Source organism: Pelophylax lessonae, assembly GCF_965119305.1.
Source record: "Pelophylax lessonae genome assembly, chromosome: 6".
NCBI classification, from domain to species: domain Eukaryota; kingdom Metazoa; phylum Chordata; class Amphibia; order Anura; family Ranidae; genus Pelophylax; species Pelophylax lessonae.
Window position 1 is genome coordinate 306,397,496 of NC_138773.1, and position 22,285 is coordinate 306,419,780.

Genomic DNA, 22,285 nt, shown 5'->3' on the forward strand with positions numbered 1-22,285 from the left:
TGTGAACTTCCTGCGCCTGGGCACTCCCCTGTCTTGAGACTCTGAACTGTGTATGTGAAGTGTGAGATCATCAAATGTATCGCTGCCTCTGACTGCTAGTCTCATCAGATTTGGAGTGAGATTTGGTGATACTGTGCTGGTCACTGTTCTCCTTGCTGGAGAGGAAGCTGTACCTGAGGATCCATAGTGCAAGGATCTCCCTGCTTCAGTTTTATTCATTATGTAGACTTGTGCTCTCCACTTCTCAAGTTGCCTTTTGATTATCCCCCCACCAGTCAACAGGGGGCAGCTTTGACAAGAATAAGCAAAGCCCTGCCTCTACTAAAATGACCATCTGTACAAAGAGACACAGCGACATGGTAATTCAGTAATAGGGAAAAAAAGATCAGCTACAGGGAGACTACCAGCAATACTGGTGACTAGTCCTTTGCCCCCCGCTTGTCTTTTTTCAGATTTCAGGTCCGCTTTAATATCAATTTACCTTTAGATTTTCTTTTCAGCAGTAGAAGACTCACCTTGCTGACGCTGGCCTCCTTACAGTGGAACTCCCAATAAAAAGGAAGGCCAGACAACTGGCTCTTCACCTGCAGCTTCAGTATATTCTCTGTCTGCTGACAAGAAAACCGGCCGTGTCCATCATCCCTGGAATCCAGCAAGGGAAGGAGGAGCCGAGACAGGTGGGAAAGGAAAGAAGAGATTGGAGCCTTCAGCCTTTTATTGAGTTCCTGCAAAGAAAACATGGAGAAGGACATGCTGAGAATTGGTCACAAATCTACCACTGAACATAAAGTGTTTAAAAAGAGATTTTTTTATTTTTTGGAAATAACAAACATGTTATACTTACCCCTGCTCTGTGTAATAGTTTTGCAAAGAGCAGCCCAGATCCTCCTCTTCTTGGGTCCCCCATTGGTGCTTCTGGCCCCTCCCTCTTGCTGAGTGCTATGGGGGCACTCTTATATGCTCGCTCCCGAGCCGATACTGTGTGTTCATTGACATACAGAGTGTGGCTCAGCCCCACCCCTCTGTCTCTCCTCACTGGCTGTGATTTACAGCAGCAGGAACCAACGGTGCCTGCTGCTACCTCTCTGGTCGATGAGGACAGAGAGAGAAAGAGAGCTGAGAGAGCTGCTGCTCCCGTGCACATTTTTGGATTGGATCGAGACTGGGTTCAGGTAAAAATAATGGTAAAAATAATAATCATGTAAACCCCAGGCATGAAAAATCAACAAAGCATATCCCTCTATAGTGTGTGCTTGTCTCAAGTCAAGGCACTAAGTGTAATTTCTCTCTGCCGCCTCCTTCCTCTTCCATCAGCGTAAGTCACTTCTGACAAGTTTTCCTGACCCCAAGAGAAAAAAGGTGACGGGAAGGGACCTCCAACACGCAACCTGTGATTGACAGCCTCAGCTCTGTTCCTGTGCAAAGAGGGGTGTGTCCCTCCCCTCCAATTAGCTCTCATAACTCTCCTCACTGAGCTCTGCAGAGCAGTGTTAATTTTGGCAGAAAATTTCAATTTAGTTTTAGTCTTAGTCTTAGGACTAAAATGGCATTTTAGTTTTAGTCCCATTTTAGTCTTCTGCAAGTGTTTTAGTTTTAGTCGTATTTAGTCGACTAAAACTCCAGTACATTTTAGTCGACTAAAACGTCCAGTACATTTTAGTCGACTAAAACGTCCAGTACATTTTAGTCGACTAAAACGTCCTACATTTTAGTCGACTAAAACGTCCTACATTTTAGTCGACTAAAACTGATTTTAGTCATCTATAATCGAATGGGTGTAGTTCAATTGTAATTTGTAATGCATTATTTAAGCATTTCTCTACAATTTCCAAACTCATTATATACTACTGCTGGTCCTGGAGTGAAAAATCTAATATGTTATTATTTATGCTTTGAGCATGCACCAGTGTTAATTTTGGCAGAAAATTTCGATTTAGTTTTAGTTATAGTCTTTTGACTAAAATGCCATTTTAGTTTTAGTCGTATTTTAGTCATCTGAATTGTTTTAGTTTTAGTCGACTAAAATTGTGTTAATTTAGTCGACGAAAACATTTAGTCGGTTTTAGTCGACGAAATTATCACTGCTGCAGAGTGAGAAAAGGGTATAATGCATCAAGATACAACATATAATACTTTATGGACTCTGTGGCTGGTAATGGTCTTATCACACACAGCTGGGAGATTCAGCTGTATGTGTTTTTCGTGATCACATCTAACATTCAAACAGACAAAGAGTAAGTAGTTTTCCCATGCTCTCCTAAAGACCAGTCGCATTCAGAGATGTGGTGAAAAGATATACTAAGGTAAACACTCTTAGGCTTTCACTAATGGCATAATGAGACATTAGATTTATCTATGTGGATAACCCTTAACCACTTTACCACTAGAGCATTTTGCTGTCTTACGTCCAGGCCACTTTTTGCGATTCGGCGCTGTGCGACTTTAACTGACAATTGCGCGGTTGTGCGACGCCGTACCCAAACGAAATTTACGTCCTTTTTTCCCCACAAACAGAGCTTTCTTTTGGTGGTATTTGATCACCTGTGCGATTTTTACTTTTTGCGCTATAAACAAAAAAAAAAAAAAGAGTAAATTTTGAAAAAACAACAATATTTTTCACATTTTTTTATATGAAATTCCCCCCAAAAAAATGTAAAAATCAAAATTTTTTTACATTTTTGGCCAATTTGTTTTCTGCTACCTATGTTTAATAAAAAAATTCACAATAAGCGTATTTTGATTGGTTTGCGCAAAAGTTATTGCGTTTACTAACAAAGGGAAAGATTTCTGTCATTTTTGGTGTTTTTTTTTTTTAACGCGTAATGGCGGCGATCTGCGTTTTTTTTTGCGGGACTGCGACATTGCGGCGGACAGATCGGACCCTTGACTGACATTTTTGACACTTTTGGGGGTACCAGTGACATTACTGCAGTAATCAGTGCTATATATATGCACTGTTACTGTAAAAATGACACTGGCAGGGAAGGGGTTAATTTTATTGGAGAGGGAGGGGTTAATGTATGCGTGGTGCTTACTGACGTGTGGGGGGGGGGGTGACTGTGTGACACAAGGACAGATCCAGGGTTCAGCTATGCTGAACCCTGCAATCTGACCCTGCCTCTCACTTGGGAGATCCGCCCGCTTGTGTTTACACAAGCAGGCGGATCTCCACACTAGATCCCCGACGATCGGGGAAGAGCAGAGGCGATCGCCGCTGCTCCTCCCCTGGCCCGACTCCCGCTGTGACTGAAAACAGCGGGAGCGAGCCTCCGGCGGCGCGCGAGCGCCGCCCAAAAGGGGAGTGTCTGACGACGTACGTCGTCAGGCGATAACTAGCCACTTTGCCGCAGTAGTACTACGGTACTCAGCGGTAAAGTGGTTAATATGGGCCTCATTTGTGCCTTTCATGTGAGCAGTGTATACAGACTGATGCACAGTCCTTGACATATTTGGCCCAATATCGATAGACAGTAGGAACCAGCCCCATTATTAGACTGAAGATAAAGTAACATCTATAGTAATACATTCCCCACAGTCTGTTACCTGATGCACTTTTGGGCTAAAATGCATCTAAAACTCAGTATGTTCTCATAGTTCTATATACTAACAAATAGGGCTCATTGATATTCATCTGCCTGAGATCTTCTCTCCCCATATTTGATGTAATACAATGTATAACCCCAAGGGTGTATTCCATATCCTCTCGAGAATACATACCCCCTAAAAGGATCTGGCTTATCTTTCTGCCTTACAAATGATATATATGTATTCAACAAGCAAGAAACCATCTGGTAGAAACTATATATTATATTTTGAGTCCAACTCTTTTGGCTTCAGTTACCACTGTGCCCAGGGCCTGCGTGTTCCATCTATACTTTGAATCGGGAGCTCAAAAGCAATAAACAAACCAACCATTTGATGCAGACTGGACCAGTAGAGGATGTGGGACAAGTGGTTTTTAATCTTTGTACAGCAATCGTAAATGTGCTATCAATACAGATTATGTAAGTCTTGGATTTAACAATACAATTTTATGATATTCAAATAATATTGTGATTTATAAACTGATTTTCATATCTATATTCTAGAGGATTAGATGACACAAAATTGGGCAGGGCAATAATTGCACAGCATGAAGCAGATATCCTACAGGATGACCTGGACAAAATAACGGAGTGGGCAACGACATGGCAAATGAGGTTTAACGTGGAGAAGTGTAAGGTTTTGCACTTGGGGACTAAAAACATAAAAGCACAATACACTTTAGGAGGGAAACCTTTGGAGTAATCAAAAATGGAGAAAGATCTGGGAGTCTTGGTTGATGATAGATTAGGCAACAGCATGCAATGTCAAGCGGCAGCTGCCAAAGCCAGCAGAATATTAGCATGCATAAAGAAAGGGATGTATTCCAGAGATAAGACTATAATCCTTCCACTTTATAAAACTCTGGTCCGACCACATCTGGAGTATTCTGTCCAGTTCTGGTCGCCAGTCCTCAGGAGGGATGTGTTGGAGCTGGAGAGAGTCCAGAGAAGGGCAACTAAACTGATTAGGGGATTGGAGGACCTTAATTATGAAGAGCGTCTGCAATCGCTTGATTTATTCTCCCTGGAGAAGAGACGCCTGAGAGGGGACATGATAGCAATTTATAAATATCTCAATGGGGATCTCAGCATAGAAAAAAAGCTATTCAGTCGAAAGGATTGCATGAGGACTCAAGGGCATACAATGCGATTAGAGGAGAAGCGTTTTAACCTCAGGCAACGCAGGGGGTTCTTTATTGTTAGGGCTACAAGATTGTGGAATTCTCTACCACAAGAGGTGGTTTCTGCGGGAAGTATGGTGGCTTTCAATAGACTCTTAGACGTACATCTCAAGAATCAGAACATTCAGGAGTATGAGAGATAATTACAGCCACACACACCTACACAGGTTGAACTAGATGGACTATTGTCTTTATTCAACCTCAACTACTATGTAACTATGTTATATACCCCTTAACCACTTGCCGACCGCCGCACGACTATCTACGTCGGCGGTCAGCCCCTCACAGGCAAACTAACGTAGGGCTACGTTGCTTGCTTGTGAGGGTCTAGGGAGCGAGCGCGCGCCCCCCGGGGCGCGCTCCCGCTCCCGCGTGGTCACGGACCCCCCCGCGCGTGTGACCAGCGGACCCGATGTCCGCCGGTCACTCGGCGATCGGCGGGGGAGAGGGAGAATGTCAGGCAGCTTGTGTAAACAAACTGCCTGTCATTCTCTTCGCTGCAAAGACACTGATAAAACGGATCTGGTATGTAGATCCGTTGATCAGTGTCTTTACAGCTAGAGCCACAGCCAATCACAGTAGAAACCACGCCCCTAGGGACACACACAGCCCCTCCCTTCCAAATAAAGTTAACCCCTTCACTACCAGTGTATTTTTACAGTAACAGTGCATATATATAGCACTGATTACTGTAGAAATGTCACTGGTAACCCCAAAAGTGTCAAAAATGTCAGTCAAGGGTCCGATCTGTCCGCCGCAATGTCGCAGTACCGCAAAAAAAATCGCAGATCGCCGCCATTACGCGTTAAAAAAAAAAACAACAAAAATGACAAAAATCTTTCCCTTTGTTAGTAAACGCGATAACTTTTGCGCAAACCAATCAAAATACGCTTTTTGCGATTTTTTTTACCAAACATAGGTAGCATAAAATAAATTGGCCGAAAATTTTTAAAAATTTTGATTTTTACATTTTTTTTTGGGGGAATTTCATATAAAAAAATGTGAAAAATATTGCTATTTTTGCAAAATTGACGCTCTTTTTTTGTTTATAGCGCGTGATCAAAAAATCGCACAGGTGATCAAATACCACCAAAAGAAAGCTCTGTTTGTGGGAAAAAAAGGACGTCAAATTCGTTTAGGTACAGCGTCGCACGACCGCGCAATTGTGCGTTAAATTCACGCAGTGCCGAATCGCAAAATACCCCCTGGTCGGAATGGGGGTAAAATCTTCCGGGGCTTAAGTGGTTAAAAAGAAGCATTCATAGCTTTGAAACGCGTTGGGGACTGTGACGCTATACCATAGATGCACTTTTCTTGTATTGATGTAATGTTGATTTTTGTTTGCTGCACAATCTGTTTTTTTTTGTACAAATATCTTGTTACATGTTTTTATCAATATGTGATAATAAAAAAATATTTTTTACAAAATTATTTTTATACTCGAATAGTCCCTAAAAAGTCCGAAACCCTTAGGGGAATTCCTTGATTGTATTTTCACTAAAGGGATGTGGCACAAATGTTAGAGAATACTCACTGAGAATCTCTTTTCATACTTCACTTGAAGTAGCACAATTTCAAAGTAGCATTTCAGGTGCGACTTGGAAGACATCTGTGTGACGCACCGGAACTTGTGCAGGAACTACTTTTAAAAAAGTAGTGCAACTCCGATGGAGTCAGAGTCGAACCGATTGGGCCGTCTCCAATGCGAACTATAGGGTGTGATTTTAATCTGTCAAATTGCATGACAAGTCGCACCGGTGTGACCGGGGGGGCTTAGTGATCCCCCTATGTGTACTGGAAAGTTTTTTGCTGAACCAGGTAACTTTACTGACCTTTGACCTTTCCTGTATGACATCAGCTCCCACCTCCTCACACCAGACACTGCTGAGGTCGGACATCAGCAAGCAGTAGGCAGAGTCCGTGAAATGGACTTTACATAAGAAAGTGCACTCAGCAATCTGCAGAGTCTTCCATGGCAGAGGGAGGAGGAGGGCGTCCATGTCCGGTGACACCGCCATAGTCGGATACTCTGTGAGAATGGAAATGCAGACACGTGAGTACAGCTAATGAATGTGTTCAATAACATAATGCAAACATTTATCTTAGAAGTACGTTGGGTGGAGTAAATCATACAGACGATTCCAAACCATGAATACAATTACAGGACCATGCTTATTCCTGTGTGATCGGATAACCAATAGAAACATTTTGTAACGCTGCTAAAAAGTCAAACATTTACCTTTATCAGTTTTTTAAAATCCAGGGCAGATTCAGAATCATGGAGGACTGCAGCCTCATATCACACTTTGTTGTGTGGTAAGATTATAAATTATGGTTATTTATATATTGGGGATATTGTTCATACTGCTGATTGAAATGAAAGTGTTTAGCTTTTTTGATTAGCCTCCTAATGTATTTGTAACATCTAATTATGTGGTCATATATTTGTGATGTTGATCTCCGGTTAGAGTTTGAACTCATTCCGCTGTAGTTTGACCTGTAATTATATTTTATATGGTCAATTGGCTTTTTTGTGGTCTTAGTGCCGCTTTGCCCCTAATGACCTTTATCTGAGCACTAGATGACGCTGTCATATACAATGCCCACATTTGCTCCTATATTTTAAATTTGGTTACATTTATGGTTCTTATAATTTTTCAATTTCACATCGGCTGTGCCAATATGCCCGTTATACATTTAAATGTGTTTGCCCTTATTATGGGACATTTTGGGTGAGTGAAATTGATATGTGCCCTTAATTAAAATGGTGGGATAGATTTACCCTGGTTCCGGTCACTGGATGTCCGGTTCACAGCTTCAGGGCGGAACTGTTCAAACACTTCCGGGTATTGCAATTAGTTTTTCCTATAAGAGATGGCGTCAGCACGCCATCCGTACCTTTGATAACGTCTTCTTGGACGAAACGCCGTCAGGTCGCGGCGTGCTGACGTCATCCCGGAAGTTATCCTAGGAGCGGATGTGCCTTGCCGTCCGGCCGGCGGCTTTCCATCCTTCGCGATTTTATCCACTTTGTTTTGTAAGTGTCTTTATTTTAATTTAATAAACCAGTCAAGATTGTATTACACTATTGGCGCTCTCTCTTTACTCGGGCTGGTACACTATATTCTGGTACTGAGTTTCACAGCAAACATCATTGATGCCGTTGGCCCTGGAGCTGTACCTATGATGGGAAGGCGCCAATAGAGATTATACTGCACAGAATATGTATAGTCTGGTAAGAGGCTTGTAGTGCTTTTTGAGTGACGTTCCTGGCTTCTTGGCTATTTGGATTGACCTATCTGCTCATTTTAATCTAATTTTGGTAAGAGGCTTCGCAATTGGTGGTGGCTCTTTTCCACATCTCATTTCTTTTGACACTGGGATATTCACTGATTGTAAACATATCCATTTGGTGAGCTGCTGCACAATTGATAGGGATTCCTATTGGTGGTGGAATCTAATATAACCTATCATTATATTTACAGTATCACACTATGCAAGTTTTTTTCTCTTTCATATATATTATTCACACAATTCGCTGAGGACTCTGACAACTCCAATCTCCCAGATCTGTGACAACATCTCAGCACATGAATCTTGCGATTTTTAGTGGCTATTTGGTAAGCGCATTTCTTAAAGAGACCGTGGAGTGTGTTCTCTGTTTTCAGCGTCATTCAAGTTGATATTTGGGACATTGATTTTGTTTGGACATTTATTTTGTTTACCCATATCACGCAGCGCGGCTTATTTTTTCTATACATTATTTGAGGGTGTGGTCACACTTGAAGTCGCTGCTTTTTGTTATATTATTTGCCTACTTTAGCGCGGTTATCTTTCTCTTTCTATTCTCATATCATATGATTCTGTCTGCTGGCTCAGTGGTCAGCACATCTGCCTTGAAGCACTGGCTTCTGTCTAATTTGTTTCACAAACAATTTGTTTTTTTAGTTTTTCCAGAACAGTACAAGAAAATGCAGTAAGGCTCCTTTCACACGGTTCACTGTCCGGTGCGGACCGTTCTCTGCTCAGTGGGGATCGATCCGCCGTTCCCCGCTGAGCAGGCAGATGACAGCTCTGTCTCTGCACTGTGTGCGAAGAGGGAGGTGTCAGAGCCAGTGGTGTATTTTGGTTTTGTGCTGCCCTAGGCAAGACTAAAACTGGGCACCCCCCCCCCCCCGCCCCCTCCTATGTAGATTTGCCCCACTCCTTCCTTTTTAACGGATGTGACTCCCTTTCAAAATTGAAGGACTACATGTCCCAGCATGAACCCCTGAGATCTCACGAGAGGGGGGGTGAGAGGGAGTGGAAGAGAGAGAGATGGTGGGTGAGGGAGGGAGAGGGGGGGGTGAGAGAGAGAGGGTGGGTGAGAGAGGGAGGGAGAGAGGGGGGTGAGAGGGGTGAGAAAGAAAGAGAGAAAAAAGAGGGGGGGAGAGAAAGAGAGAGGATGAGAGAGAGAGGGGGGATGAGAGAGGGGGTGAGAGAGGGGGAATGGGAGAGAGAGAGAGGGGGGATGAGAGAGAGAGTGGGGTGAGAGAGAGAGTGGGGTGAGAGAGAGAGTGGGGTGAGAGAGAGAGAGGGGGGGAGGGGTGAGAGAGAGAGAGAGAGAGAGAGGGGAGGGGAGGGGTGAGAGAGGGGAGGGGTGAGAGAGAGAGGGGAGGGGTGAGAGAGAGGGGAGGGGTGAGAGAGAGAGACAAAGGGGGGTGAGTGAGAGAGAGAGGGAGGGAGGGTGAGAGGGGGGAGAGAGAGAGGGGTGTGTGAGAGAGAGAGAGGGGGGAGTGAGTAAGAGAGAGAGAGAGGGGGGGTGAGAGAAGCGACTTTAGCAACCAGTGGCCAATAGAGTCTCAGGTGGATGGGGGGTGGCTTTTTTGCTGCCCCCCTGCAAAGTGCCGCCCTAGGCCTGGTCCTTGTTGGCCTAGGCCAAAATACAGCACTGGTCAGAGCCCCACTGCTCTCTATGGGGGAATCGGATAAGAATAGACCGCTTGTCCGCTCTCATCCGATCCGATCCCCAGGACGGATTGAAAATAGGGTTTCCATCCATCCAGATTTCACGGACAGGATCAGATGCGGATGGCAGCGGGTGTCAGCGGACATGTCTCCACTGACATTCGCTGCCCCATAGGGATGCATGGAGGATCGATCAGATCCGCCTAAAAAACTGACAGACGGATCTGATTGGATCGTTCGTGTGAAAGGACCCTTAGGCCCCTTTCACACTTGCGGACCGTTCAGATCGGCCTGTTCGTTTTTTTGGCGGATCTGAATGACCCCCCCATGCATCCCTATGGGGCATCGGATGTCAGCGGAGACATGTCTGCTGACACCCGATCCGATCCGTCAAATCTGGACGGATGGAAACCCTATTTTCCATCCGTCCAGTGGATCGGATGAGAACGGACCAACTGTCCGTTCCCATCCGATTTCCCCCATAGAGATGCATGGGGAACTGACAGCTGTGTCTCCACACACAGCGCGGAGAAACAGTTGTCATCCTCCTGCACAGCGGGGGATTGGCGGATCGATCCCCCACTGAGAAAAACAGACTTCGTCCAACAGACGGAGTGTGTGAAAGGAGCCTTAGGCACAAGGAATGTCAAGGAGTGCATATTGCAAAAGGGTCCACTAGAGCAGTGTTTCTCAACTCCGGTCCTCAGTGTAAACTAACAGGCCAGATTTTCAGTATTACCTTGGGGAGATGCAGACTAGAATACTGCAATCACTGAGCAGCAAATGCACTGGATTAGAATGCTAAGAAGCTGTGCAGGGATGACGGTGAAGCCCCCCAAGTGACGGCGGGGCCGGTGCAGTGCATCGTGGGAACGAAGAGGACGCAGAAGAGGATTGCGCTGGCTTCAAGCTGCCCACACCTGAGATGGCAGCGCGGGAGAAGACATTTTCAAGGTAAGTATTTCTTCTAAAAGGTAAGAGCAACCCGGGACAGTTCAGAGGCTATCCATTGTGGAATGTACTAACCCTGACTGTCCCGGGGGTATTTTTATGTATTTTTTTTGGTTTTAGGTGGAACTCCGCTTTAAGGACTTTTTCAACTTAATGCATTCTTTACATTAGGAAAAAAAACCTTCTGTGTGCAGCAGCCCCCCTAATACTTACCTGAGCCCCCATCTCGATCCAGCAATGCTGCACGAAAGACTTGGCTGTCCAGGACTCTCCCTCCTCATTGGCTCCCGCTGCTGTCAATCAAAGTCAGTGAGCTAATGAGGAAAGAGAGGAGGTGGGCTGAGGCACCGCTCCATATCTAAATGGACAAATGGACACACAGAGCAGCAGCTTGGCTAAGGTGCCCCATAGCAGGCTGCTTGCTATGGGGGCAGTAGGGAGGGGCCAGGAGCACCGGCGGGGAACCCAAGATGAGGAGGCTCCAGGCTGCTCTGTGCAAAACCAACTGCACACAGGAGGTAAGTGGATATGTTTGTTATGTTTAACCACTTTACGACCGCCCGCCGCATGTACTGCGGCAGGCAGCCGCTCCTTGGGGGAATCGCCGTACATGTACGGCAATCGCTCTCGGGAGTCTAGTAGGCGAGCGCGCCCCGCCAGCGGCACGCTCTGGCCCCCGCTCGTCAGCAGGTAAGCCGATGCCTGTGTCAGGCGGCTCTGATTTCCACCTGAAACTCGCGATTGCTCCCTGCTGAGAGAGAAGAACGGGCAGCTGTTGTAAACACAGCCGACTGTTCTTTTCTCTGGAATGGTCATAGAGCTCCTGTGATCCTTCTATATAGAATCACATGTCTCTATGGTCATCTCAGAAGCCACGCCCCCCCCAGTTAGAATCACTCCCCTAGGCTCACATTTAACCCCTTGATCACCCACGGGGTTAACCCCTTCCCTGCCAGTGTCATTATTACAGTAACAGTGCATATTTTTAGCTCTGATTACTGTAGTAATGTCACTGGTCCCCCCAAAAGTGTCAAAAATGTCAGTTAGGGGTCCGATCTGTCCGCCGCAATGTCGCAGTCTCGCAAAAAAAAAAAAAAATTGCAGATCACCGCCATTACTATTAAAAAAAAAAAACAATAAAAATGACATAAATAGTAAAAGTAGTTTGTAGACGCAATAAATTTTGCGCAAACCAATCAAAATACACTTATTGAGATTTTTTTTTTTTTACCAAAAATATGTAGCAGAAAACAAATTGGCCTAAAATGTTAAAACATTTAGATTTTTACTTTTTTTTTTTTTGAGAATTTTTGAGAATGTCATATAGCAGATTTTTTCAGAATTTTTCGCTCTTTTTTTGTTTATAGCGCAAAAAAATAGAAATGGCACAGGTGATCAAATACCACCTAAAGAAAGCTCTGTTTGTGGGAAAAAAAAAAAGGACATCAATTTTGTTTGGGTACAGCGTCGCACGACCGCGCAATTGTCCATTAAATTTACGCAGTGCCGAATCGCAAAAAAATGGCCTGGTCATTAACCACTTGCCGACCGCCGCAAGTACATATACTACGGCGGTCAGCCCCTCACAGGCAAAGTGACGTACTGTGAGGCTCTGGGGAGCGGGCGCGCTCCCGCGCGGTCACGGACCCCTCCGCGCGTGTGAGCGGCGTACCCGATGGCGGCTAGTGTAAACAAAGCCGCTTGTCATTCTCCCCTGTGTAGGAACAATGATCATACGGTCCTACTATGTAGGACCGTTGATCACTGTTCCTACACCAAAATCAAAACCTAAATCAAGCCACAGCCAATCACAGTTAAAATCACGCCCCTAGGGACACACACACGCTTGTGAGTGGCGGACCTGATGTCCGCCGCTCACTCACGAACCTCTGTGACAGCGGGAGAAAGGCAGGCGGCTAATGTAAACAAGCCGCCTGTCATTCTCCCCTGTGTAGAAACAGTAATCATACGGTTCTACTATGTAGGACCGTTGATCATTGTTCCTACACTTCAAGCCACAGCCAATCACAGTTAGAATCACGCCCCTAGGGACACACACAGCCCCTCCCTCTCAAATAAAGTTAACCCCTTCACTACCAGTGTCATTTTACAGTAACAGTGCATATGTATAGCACTGATTACTGCAGTAATGTCACTGGTAACGCCAAAAGTGTCAAAAATGTCAGTCAAGGGTCCGATCTGTCCGCCGCAATGTCGCAGTCCCGCAAAAAAAAAAAAAAAAAAAAAAAAAAAAAAAAAAAATCGCAGATCGCCGCCATTACGCGTTAAAAAAAAAAACAACAAAAATGACAAAAAATCTTTCCCTTAGTTAGTAAACGCAATAACTTTTGCACAAACCAATCAAAATACGCTTTTTGCGATTTTTTTTTTACCAAACATAGGTAGCATAAAACAAATTGGCCAAAAATGTACAAAAAATTTGATTTTTACATTTTTTTTTGGGAATTTCATATAAAAAATGAGAAAAATATTGTTATTTTTGCAAAATTTATGCTTTTTTTGTTTGTAGCGCATGATCAAAAAATCGCACAGGTTATCAAATACCACCAAAAGAAAGCTCTGTTTGTGGGAAAAAAAGGACGTCAAATTTGTTTAGGAACAGCGTCGCACGACCGTGCAATTGTCCGTTAAAGTCATCCAGTGCCGAATCGCAAAATACCCCCTGTTTTAGGAAGGGGGTAAAATCTTCCGGGGCTTAAGTGGTTAAGGGGGAAAATCTTCTGGTCCAGAAGTGGTTAAATGAAAAAACTTTACTATCAGTTGAAGAGAATCTCGGAGGTCAGATTTAGGCTCCATTCACATTTCGAATCTCCAAAGTAGAACCATTTCCAGTGCGACTTTGGAATATGATTTTGATCCGACTTTACATTCTATGGATCAAAGTCGCACCAAAGTCGCACCGGCACCTTTTCAAAGCCGCACTGATTTGAACGGGTGCCATTCAGAAGAATACGGTGCGACTTGTCATGTGACCTTGATGTCCAAAGTCGCATGACAAATCGCACAAGTGTGAATGAAGGGTTTTCTTTTAAATAAATAAATTGGTGTATTAGGAAGTTTTTATGTTGTTTTGTAGATATTTATTAAAGGTCTTATAGTGTACGGTCCAAACTTAGCGATATTACCCCTCCCCCCCCTATTTTGAGCACACACCGATGACACCAGCAGATCACAGGGGTCACTGGCAGCTTTCTTACTGTAGTCACACCGGCCGGAATCTGTTTGGAGGATATAGAAACAGACAAAAACATTGTATAAAAAAAAAAACAGATAATAAAACTAATAATAATAAAAGTGAGCGGATCCTCAGACATGGATAGACGATTGATCCCCCCATTGGTCTATCACAGGTTGCTATGGGTTACCCCTGCCCTGTGTACACAATGATATGTATGAAGACAATGACAGACCTTCCCCAGATCACAATATAAGATTCTATAGGAGGAATGAGAAAGCAGCAGAAGGAGCCCCAGGGAATGTCAGAGGGGAAATCAGAACAAACTTTACCCCCACCAATCACACTCACCTTACCTGCTGCCAACCAGTCCCACACTCACAACCTTCCCTCGGAAAACACTGCCCAAACAAACGTTCCTAGGCACAGATGATTTGCATTGTGTCTATGGAAACAGTACCATCTAGCGTCAATTTTACACATTACAGCTTTTGTTTTTATCTTCTGGCATTTCTCTCCTGCATGTAAAAATCATAATTTATTTGCTAGGGAATTCAGAACCCCCAAACATTATATATATTATTAAATAAGGGGCCCTAGAGAATAAAATGGTGGATTTTTTTTTGCTAATTTTTTTTTTTAAATGTACTTTATTGAATTTTAATGGCAAAAAACACAGAATATATAACCCCCATTTTTTGGTAAAATATAAAAGGTGATGTTACATCAAATAAATACCTAACATGTCACCCTTTAAAATCGCGCATATTTGTGCACTTTAAAAATGTTTACAGGTTACCAATTTAGAGTTACAGAGGAGGTCTAGTGCTAGAATTATTGTTCTCGCTATAATGTTCGCAGCGATACCTTATTTGTGTGGTGTGAACACCGTTTATGTATGCGAGCGCCACCTACGTAGGTGTTCGCTTATGTGCGCACATTTAAAAAATGTTTTTAATTATTATTTCTATTCATTCATTTTTTTTTTTTACACTGCCCTTTTAATTTTTATTTTTTTATCACTTTTATTCATATCACAAGAAATGTAAGCATACCTTGTGATAGAAATAAGGCATGACAGGTCCTCTTTATGGAGACATCTGGAGACAGACCCCAAATCTCTCTTTTATCCTGGAAAGCATGATATAAAAAAAAAGCTGATCTCTGCTTTCCAAGAAGAAAAATGGCAATGTTTAAATTTGCCAAAACCGGAAGTGATGTCATGGCCTCCCAGGACCATAGAGACAATCTGGTCCACGGACGGTGTGCTAAAGTTTTTGATGCGATGGCACTGTACGGCATGTGATGGCACTGTAAGGCATGTGATGGCACTGTACAGCATGCGATGGCTCTGTACAGCATGGAATGGCACAGTACAGCATGGGATGGCTCTGTATGGCATATGATGGCACTGTACGGCATATGATGGCACTGTACGGCATGCGATGGCTCTGTACAGCATGGATTGGCACAGTACAGCATGGGATGGCTCTGTATGGCAGGCGATGGCACTGTATGGCATATGATGGCACTGTACGGCATGCAATGACATAGTACAGCATGGGATGGCTCTGTACGGCATATGATGGCACTGTACAGCATGCAATGGCACATTACCGCATGTGATGGCACATTACGGCATGCAATGGCACAGTGCGCCATGTGATGGCTCTGCACCACATGCAATCGCAGAGTGCGGCATTCTTTACAAGACTAACTATCTGACTGCTGAGTGAGAAGACCCTCCTTTACAAGGGCGACCTTCTCAATCCGTTCCCTGACTCCTCTGCTATCCAGTTCTTGACACGCTGGGTCCAATCTTCCCCCCTCCCGGGGAATCTGGGCCCTACTACTGGCTACCTAGGCAGATTCCTGGAAGAGGATTACTACAGCATTGTCCTGCTGTCTCTCACAATACTCTTCCTTTCTGGAAACAGGGCAAACCACTGGAGCCTGAGTGGCCTGCAATCCTGCAGAGTCAGGAAATTGTAAGGGGTCTTACAGAGCACCCCCCCCTCACCAAACTTCCGGGATGCACCGCCCATAACTGTGATGGCCACCCATTTAGAGTTCCTAAAGTCCTTCCAGACAATATTTGTAATCCACAAGATCCTGGCCCGTTGGCCCAAGGGATGTGTGAGGTTGAGGTTCCTCTGTGGGACCCTGGCTCAATGGCCCAAGGGGTCAAAAAAAAAAAAATAGAACAAACTGAAACAGCTAACTATGAAGTTCAGCATCATGTATGTCCGGGGTCCTCAATAGGCGGATGAAGGAGTGTGCTTCTCCATTTTGTATAATATAATGGCTAACTTTCTAACTCCATTTCATAAAACCCTCAGAAGCACGTAGCATATAGTTAGATGTGTCGTGTCTTTAGTTCCTCTTTTAGAAAAAGTGATCTCAGAATTGTTTTTTACATATATTAACCAATAGAATCTACTAATGTAAGCTGGATACACACTATCCAACTTTTGTTGGTAGATTTCCTTCAGATTTACCTTTTCTGTGTAGTGCAAGGGCCTGCCAGATTGCATACAAATTCAAAGTGTTTAGGTTTGACCTCATATTATCTGGTTTTGGTAAATCTAAAGGAAAAAGTCTTCAGAAAATCTTATAGTGTGTATGGCCCATTAGTTTGCCTCCATATAAGGAGGCCACCCTAGACCTTAGAACTCACTAACTCAGGTTGTATCCATATAAGGAAATTACCCTAGACCACCCCCCTTTTTACAACGTATGTATAATTGATTGTAAGTACAATAAACTTCTGAGAATAGTTTGATCCACACGCTGACTACTTGATTTATTCTTGTGGGTGAAACTTTCTCCCGGGGACCCCGCCCCTACACAGAACTTGACTGAACTATAGGTAGTCTGGGACTATCGGAGAAGGGGTTGAGCCATTCACCTTCAGCGGACTCCGGGCCGCGTCTGGACCCAGACGTGCTTAAATCTGGACCGCCGAAGCGGTCTGCGCCGATCAGCTGCCTGTTTGTTTTCCAGATCACTGGTTGCTAGATCAGCGGCCGCCTGGCGTCTAGCAACCAGTGACGTCACACGCCCGCCGCCCAGCATTCACAGCGGAGGATGAACTTATTCCTCCTCGCGCCTAAGCTCCCCCACTCTTCTATTAGAAAGTGCTCTGAAGGGGGGCAGAGCCGGCCGGCGAGGTGCATGGACGTCTGATCGCTCAGCTCCTTGCCAAGCAGACAGACCGGGACCTACCACATCGAAGAGGGTCACTCCAAACTCCCATCCCGACTATCCCTGCATTGCATCCCCGACCGACCACCGATCATGCCACCTGTGAGGAAGGAGCGGGATAAGCCTAATAAACTAATGAATTACTTCTCCCCACATCATAGGCCGGCCCGCCTCCTATGCAGGCACAGCACGGTCGCTCAGCTCAAGGGCGTAACTACAGGGGTTGCAGGGGTTGCAATTGCAACGGGGCCCCACGCTCCAGGGGGCCTGTGCAGCTCCCCTGTACACCTGGATAGGAGGGGCGACGGGGGCAGGGTGTAGAGAAATCACTGTCCTCCTTTTTTCTCCTGTAGCTGTAGGAGGAAAATGGAGGAGATTGGTTCCTCTGTATGCTGCTCCCGCCACTCCTCCTATCCAGTTCACTTGTGTTCTGCTGTCTCTGGGTCCCTGTGTGCTCCCCTGGTGTCCCCCCCCCCTACTGTGCTCCCTTCCCTCTCCTGCCAGCTGCTGCAGGGGATGTGTCACAATAGAGAACCAGGAAGGGGTCAGTAAATGTATTTATTTTTTATTTATTTCAGGTACTTATATAGCGCTGTCAATTTACTCAGCGCTTTACATATACATTGTACATTCACATCAGTCCCTGCCCTCAAGGAGCTTACAATCTAAGGTAAATATTTTATTATAGCAGCTCCTTCCTTTTCTGAATGGACAGAGTCATAGTAAGTGACATTGTAAAAAAATAAAATAAAATGATAAAAAATAATACAATTAAAATACCAAAAAATAAGAACTACTGACACCAGTGGGTGAACTTCCAGGATCGCAGAGGTCACACTTGCGACCGGGCCCTGGCATTCCATCACCGTGGGGAGGCCCCAAGATGGCAGGAAGGGAGCCCACTGCAGAACTTGTGAAAGGGTCCCGCTGTGGGGCCATAATTAAAGGCCCTGCAACAAGAGTAAAGGGCCCCAGGATCAGTGGGAAGACCCCCAGGCTTGAAGGGAAGGGCCCCAGCCAGTGGGTCTGGGGGGGCCCTTCATGGTTTCTTGCACCAGGGCCCTGTAGGTTCTAGTTACTCCTCTGTCACATCCCGACTATCCCTGCATCCCCGACCAAAGAGGAAGGAGCGGGGTAAGCCGAATAAACAAGTGAATTACTTCTCCCCACATCATAGGCCGGCCCGCCTCCTATGCAGGCACAGCATGGGCGCTCAGCTACTCATCAGGAGACACGACAAGGAGGAAAAAACCCCCACATACTGTCACATTCCAAAGATTCCTTATCTCAATCCCCTCCTGCATCTACTACTACTAGCCCTGCTAAGGCCAAACAAAGGACTTCTCATCACACAGAAAGTTCTCTGAAGTTTCTTCCAAATGAAAGGTGTCTCTTCTCTACAGCAACTGGGAAGACAAGTAAGTGCGGGAATGCTGAATGCATGCATGTAAAATAATTCTATAATTTTAACTATACAGAACTACAGAAATGTTTTCAAAAAGATTAATGTATTTCACCTGCATATCCACTGACATTACACAGCAAAAAATCTCTCACTGCATTTTTAAAGAATTATTTTCATATAATGTAATTCAAAATAATTCTTTAAAAATGCAGTGAGACTTCATTTTTATGGTTTACAGTAGTACAAACTATTTTTTGCTGTATATTGTCAGTGGCTATGCAGGTGAAATACATTAATCTTTTAAAAAAACATTTCTGTATAGTTAAAATTATAGATTTATTTTACGTGCACATATATATATTTGTTTTCCATAATTGCCGGCACAATGGCTGAAATTATAAATCAGGCTGACGGGAAGAATAGCTAAAAGACACAAAATTCTGTTTGCAGTCTCTCCCATCTATGGATCAAACAGTGTATTTTACATGTTGGTTGTGTATTTGTTAGGTCATTTTTTTGTGTATAGTTCAAAAGTTTTGGGGAATGCTTTTTTGTTGTTGTTGGCGTTCTGTATTTGGAATTTGACGGTCACTTTTCCGGACCTCAGACTGAATGGAAAATTGGTAAGTGGACCTTTCAAGTTTACATTTGACTACCCCTGATATATGTTTTCCAAGATGGCTAACCAGCCTTGTGTGCATTGTCATTTATGAAAGCGTTGACCTCCTCAAATATAGTACTCTGGGTGGGGGACCCTAACAAGGGCTCCCTGGCTGTCCCGTACTCGGATGGACCGAGCCTGGCCTGATACGTCCGGACGACGAACTTCCACCCGATCAATATAAATGGAAAGTCCATACAACCACTGGGTCTTCACAGCATCAAACCTTTCCTTAAGATCAGCCCTGGGTGAGTCCCGAAAAGGCTTGGGGACAAAAAGAAAATCCCAGATGGCCTCATCACACCAAAAGTCCAGTTTTGCTTCGACAGTCAGCATGACCTCCCGAGTATAAGGATAGTCATATCCATATTCCATAGCCACTTTGCGTTGCATCCATCATTGCATCCTTGAGAGCCTGGGGAGGGTCTTCCTACTACCTCTCCCAGGCAAAGAAAAAGGGGTCTCCTCTCGTTTAATCAGGGAGCTGTATGCCTCGTTCTGGTCCCGAGTCCGGGCATAGTTTGTGAGTGGGGTCAGGTCTGGGACTCTTTTTGTGTAGGCCTCGCAGAACCCCAATTTGTGGGCCAGCTCCCCTCTCTCTATAGACTCTTGAGTCTCTTTGTCAACGTGGTGGCAATATCGGGCCCTGGTGAGCTGCTCCCAGCTTCAGAACCCCAGTCCCATATTGTTTCCTCTTCGGATCTCCAGTCATCAATCCCCTCCTCCACAGATGCGTACTTGTATTGGAAGGAGGGAGACCCCACATTAATGGCCCCAACCTCTACCCCATTGCTTGAACTGTTTGGTGAGGCCTCGATGGCCGCAGGCCACTTCTGCTGAGGTATAGAAACAGGTGCAGACCTTGCTCCTGCTGCGCAGGTTCTGGTGCATCCTCTGACCACCTCCCGGCCCGTTCAACTGGCATACACCCTCTTCCTGGTGACTGAATCCCCGTACTGATAACGCTGAACCACTGTCAGGCTGCATGGCCTTCAACTTCATCAGCACTCTGATCATGCCCCTCCCGCCTCCACGGAGGAACCTGGACTCCGTGCCACACACAGCTGCCTAGGCCGGCCTTCACTCTTTCCTGTCTGCAGTAGCAGGTAGCCACAATGCCCACACTGACTCCACGCTTGCACCTTCATTGTAACTTTCTCACACTGAGGACATACCATTCAGAGATACTCCCGTCCCATTCCTGTGCACAGCGCCAGTCCTCCTTCAGGCACCATCCGTATGCCTGTGTCCCATACGAAAGTGGGGCTCGGCTTCCCGATCTGCCCCTGGGTCTACCCAGCAGGTTCTCTGCCAGTGGGTGAAGCGATCATGGCTGCGCACTTCTCCTTTCCAAACATCTCCATGGTGCTTGTCCTCGCACGTGTCTCCCTCTCAGCCACACCCGAAGGGGGGAGTATTATATGGGCTCCCCTAGTCACTCCTGATTGGCTGATCGCGAACGACATCATCACCCATACTCCTTGTTTGGCAGTGGCTTCTCCTGCTAGGCAGTGCTTTATGGATCGCATTTTCCGTGCGGTGCAGCAACTCCTCTCCTGCCATGCTCTCTCTCTCTAGCCCGTAGGGAAGTCGCTGCAAAGCGGACCATGTCCCTCACCAGACATGCATCCACTCTTCTTACTGCACCTGCGCCTCCCTCTCCCAGAGCCAGCTGTCCCTTTTGCCAGGCAAGAGAATTGTCCCGCTGTCACATGCACAGTCAACAGTCCTCTCCCCAACACATGTGCAAGTAAGGCCCATCACCATACTGTTTCCGAAGATGGTCCCACTGCACCTCCCGGCATGGCTGACTTCACAGCATCACTGCAATTGCTGTATAGAACGAATGTCCCTCTGCCAACAGCATGGTCAACATCAGTCCATATAGCCTGCACACACACCTGGCCCCTGGCACTCTGCTCCACGTGCCCCTGGCCGCCATTTTCTTCGTCCCTACTTTCCCACGGCAACCCTCCATGTGCACATTCATCTTCATCCCACTCTCCCTGTCTCCTGCAGAGCTGACCTCACACTTGTCTTGAGCTTTGAGGAAAAGTTCCGGGCACAAAATTGGAGATTTTGCCTTTCTGTTGCGGCCGTTGCAGTTAGCAACCAGCCTGCTAACCCAGGGCGATATCCCGGACGAGCCCCCAAATGTAGCAGATTTTTCAGCATAGGTGCTGGCATTGGGTTCCCCTGGGCCACTGGGTGCAGTAAAAGTCCACTTGTGCATGTTTCTACAAGTGTGAGCACTGAGACAATGACCAATCCAGTATCTTTGTTTTTTTTTAGATTTATTGTGAACTTGGATAGGAGAAGGGAATGAGTGGGATACTCCTTGAACTCAACTATTCACAACTAGTGGGGAACAATTGGAAATGCTGGTTGACGCTGGCTTGGCACTGGCTAGATGTCAGTCAATGCTGAATGGATGCTGGTTAACGATGGCTCGCTGCCCATTGTACTGACTTCTGGATTCCTTCTTGAATGGAGAAGTCCTCCTTCAGCTCCCATAGCACTCCTTGCTAGGGTAGCCACTTGTAAACTTTGCTGCACTGCTGAACACTTCAGGGCCCGCACCGGCACCCTATCTTGCACACTTATCTTCAGGGTTTAGACACTGGCACCCCCTCTCTAAATCCGCTCTACAGGTTAGCTGGCTCCTGGATCCCTTTGACCTTCTGGAGTGGTCCCCTCTCCTAGGCAGACCCTTGGGCGACTCCAAGTACTCACAATACTGTTTTCCTCAAAGTTCTCTTCCCAGCAGCTCCTCTCAGTCCACGGCTCTCTGGATCCTTCTCTGCTGCTCAGCTCAACCTCAGTCCTCTAGGCCGACTGCCCAGGGCACCCTCACTTGCACTGACAGGAGGAGAGACAGCCGTCACCCTCCTCCCGGGACTCTGCTTCCCACCAAAGACACCTTGTCATGTGCTCCCCTCAGACTTGTATCCCTTCCCAGGATGCTTTGCGGCAGACTCTGCCCTCAGGGGTAGATACAAGCCCTTGTGTGCTATTGGCTAGGTTTCCTCCACCATCCAATAAGAGCCCTCATTGGATGTATTGGGGAGACTCCCTAGACTCCATAGTCACACCTGGAACACATGACAGCCTAACTAAAGAATCCGGCCCCTCTGATAAGTAGACAGGGCCCCCAAA

At 45.7% G+C, this 22,285-nt stretch overlaps 1 protein-coding gene across 3 annotated transcripts in view; it reads right to left on the reverse strand.

Annotated features, from left to right (window-relative positions):
• The window catches only part of NHEJ1 (non-homologous end joining factor 1), a 269,454-nt gene extending 255,185 nt beyond the window's left edge, over positions 1–14,269 (reverse strand). Inside the window, exons 1-3 of one of the 3 annotated variants that reach the window (XM_082260111.1) lie at positions 14,211–14,269; positions 6,598–6,794; positions 516–725 (exon numbers count right to left, since the gene is read on the reverse strand). In XM_082260111.1, coding sequence (XP_082116237.1) covers positions 516–725; positions 6,598–6,783 — 396 coding nt within the window. In that variant the 5' untranslated portion in view covers positions 6,784–6,794; positions 14,211–14,269. Of the gene's footprint in view, positions 1–515; positions 726–6,597; positions 6,795–13,844; positions 13,975–14,210 lie in introns of those variants that run through there. The other 2 variants (XM_082260112.1, XM_082260113.1) reach the window with 2 other exon arrangements.
• Positions 14,270–22,285: the final 8,016 nt, after the last annotated feature.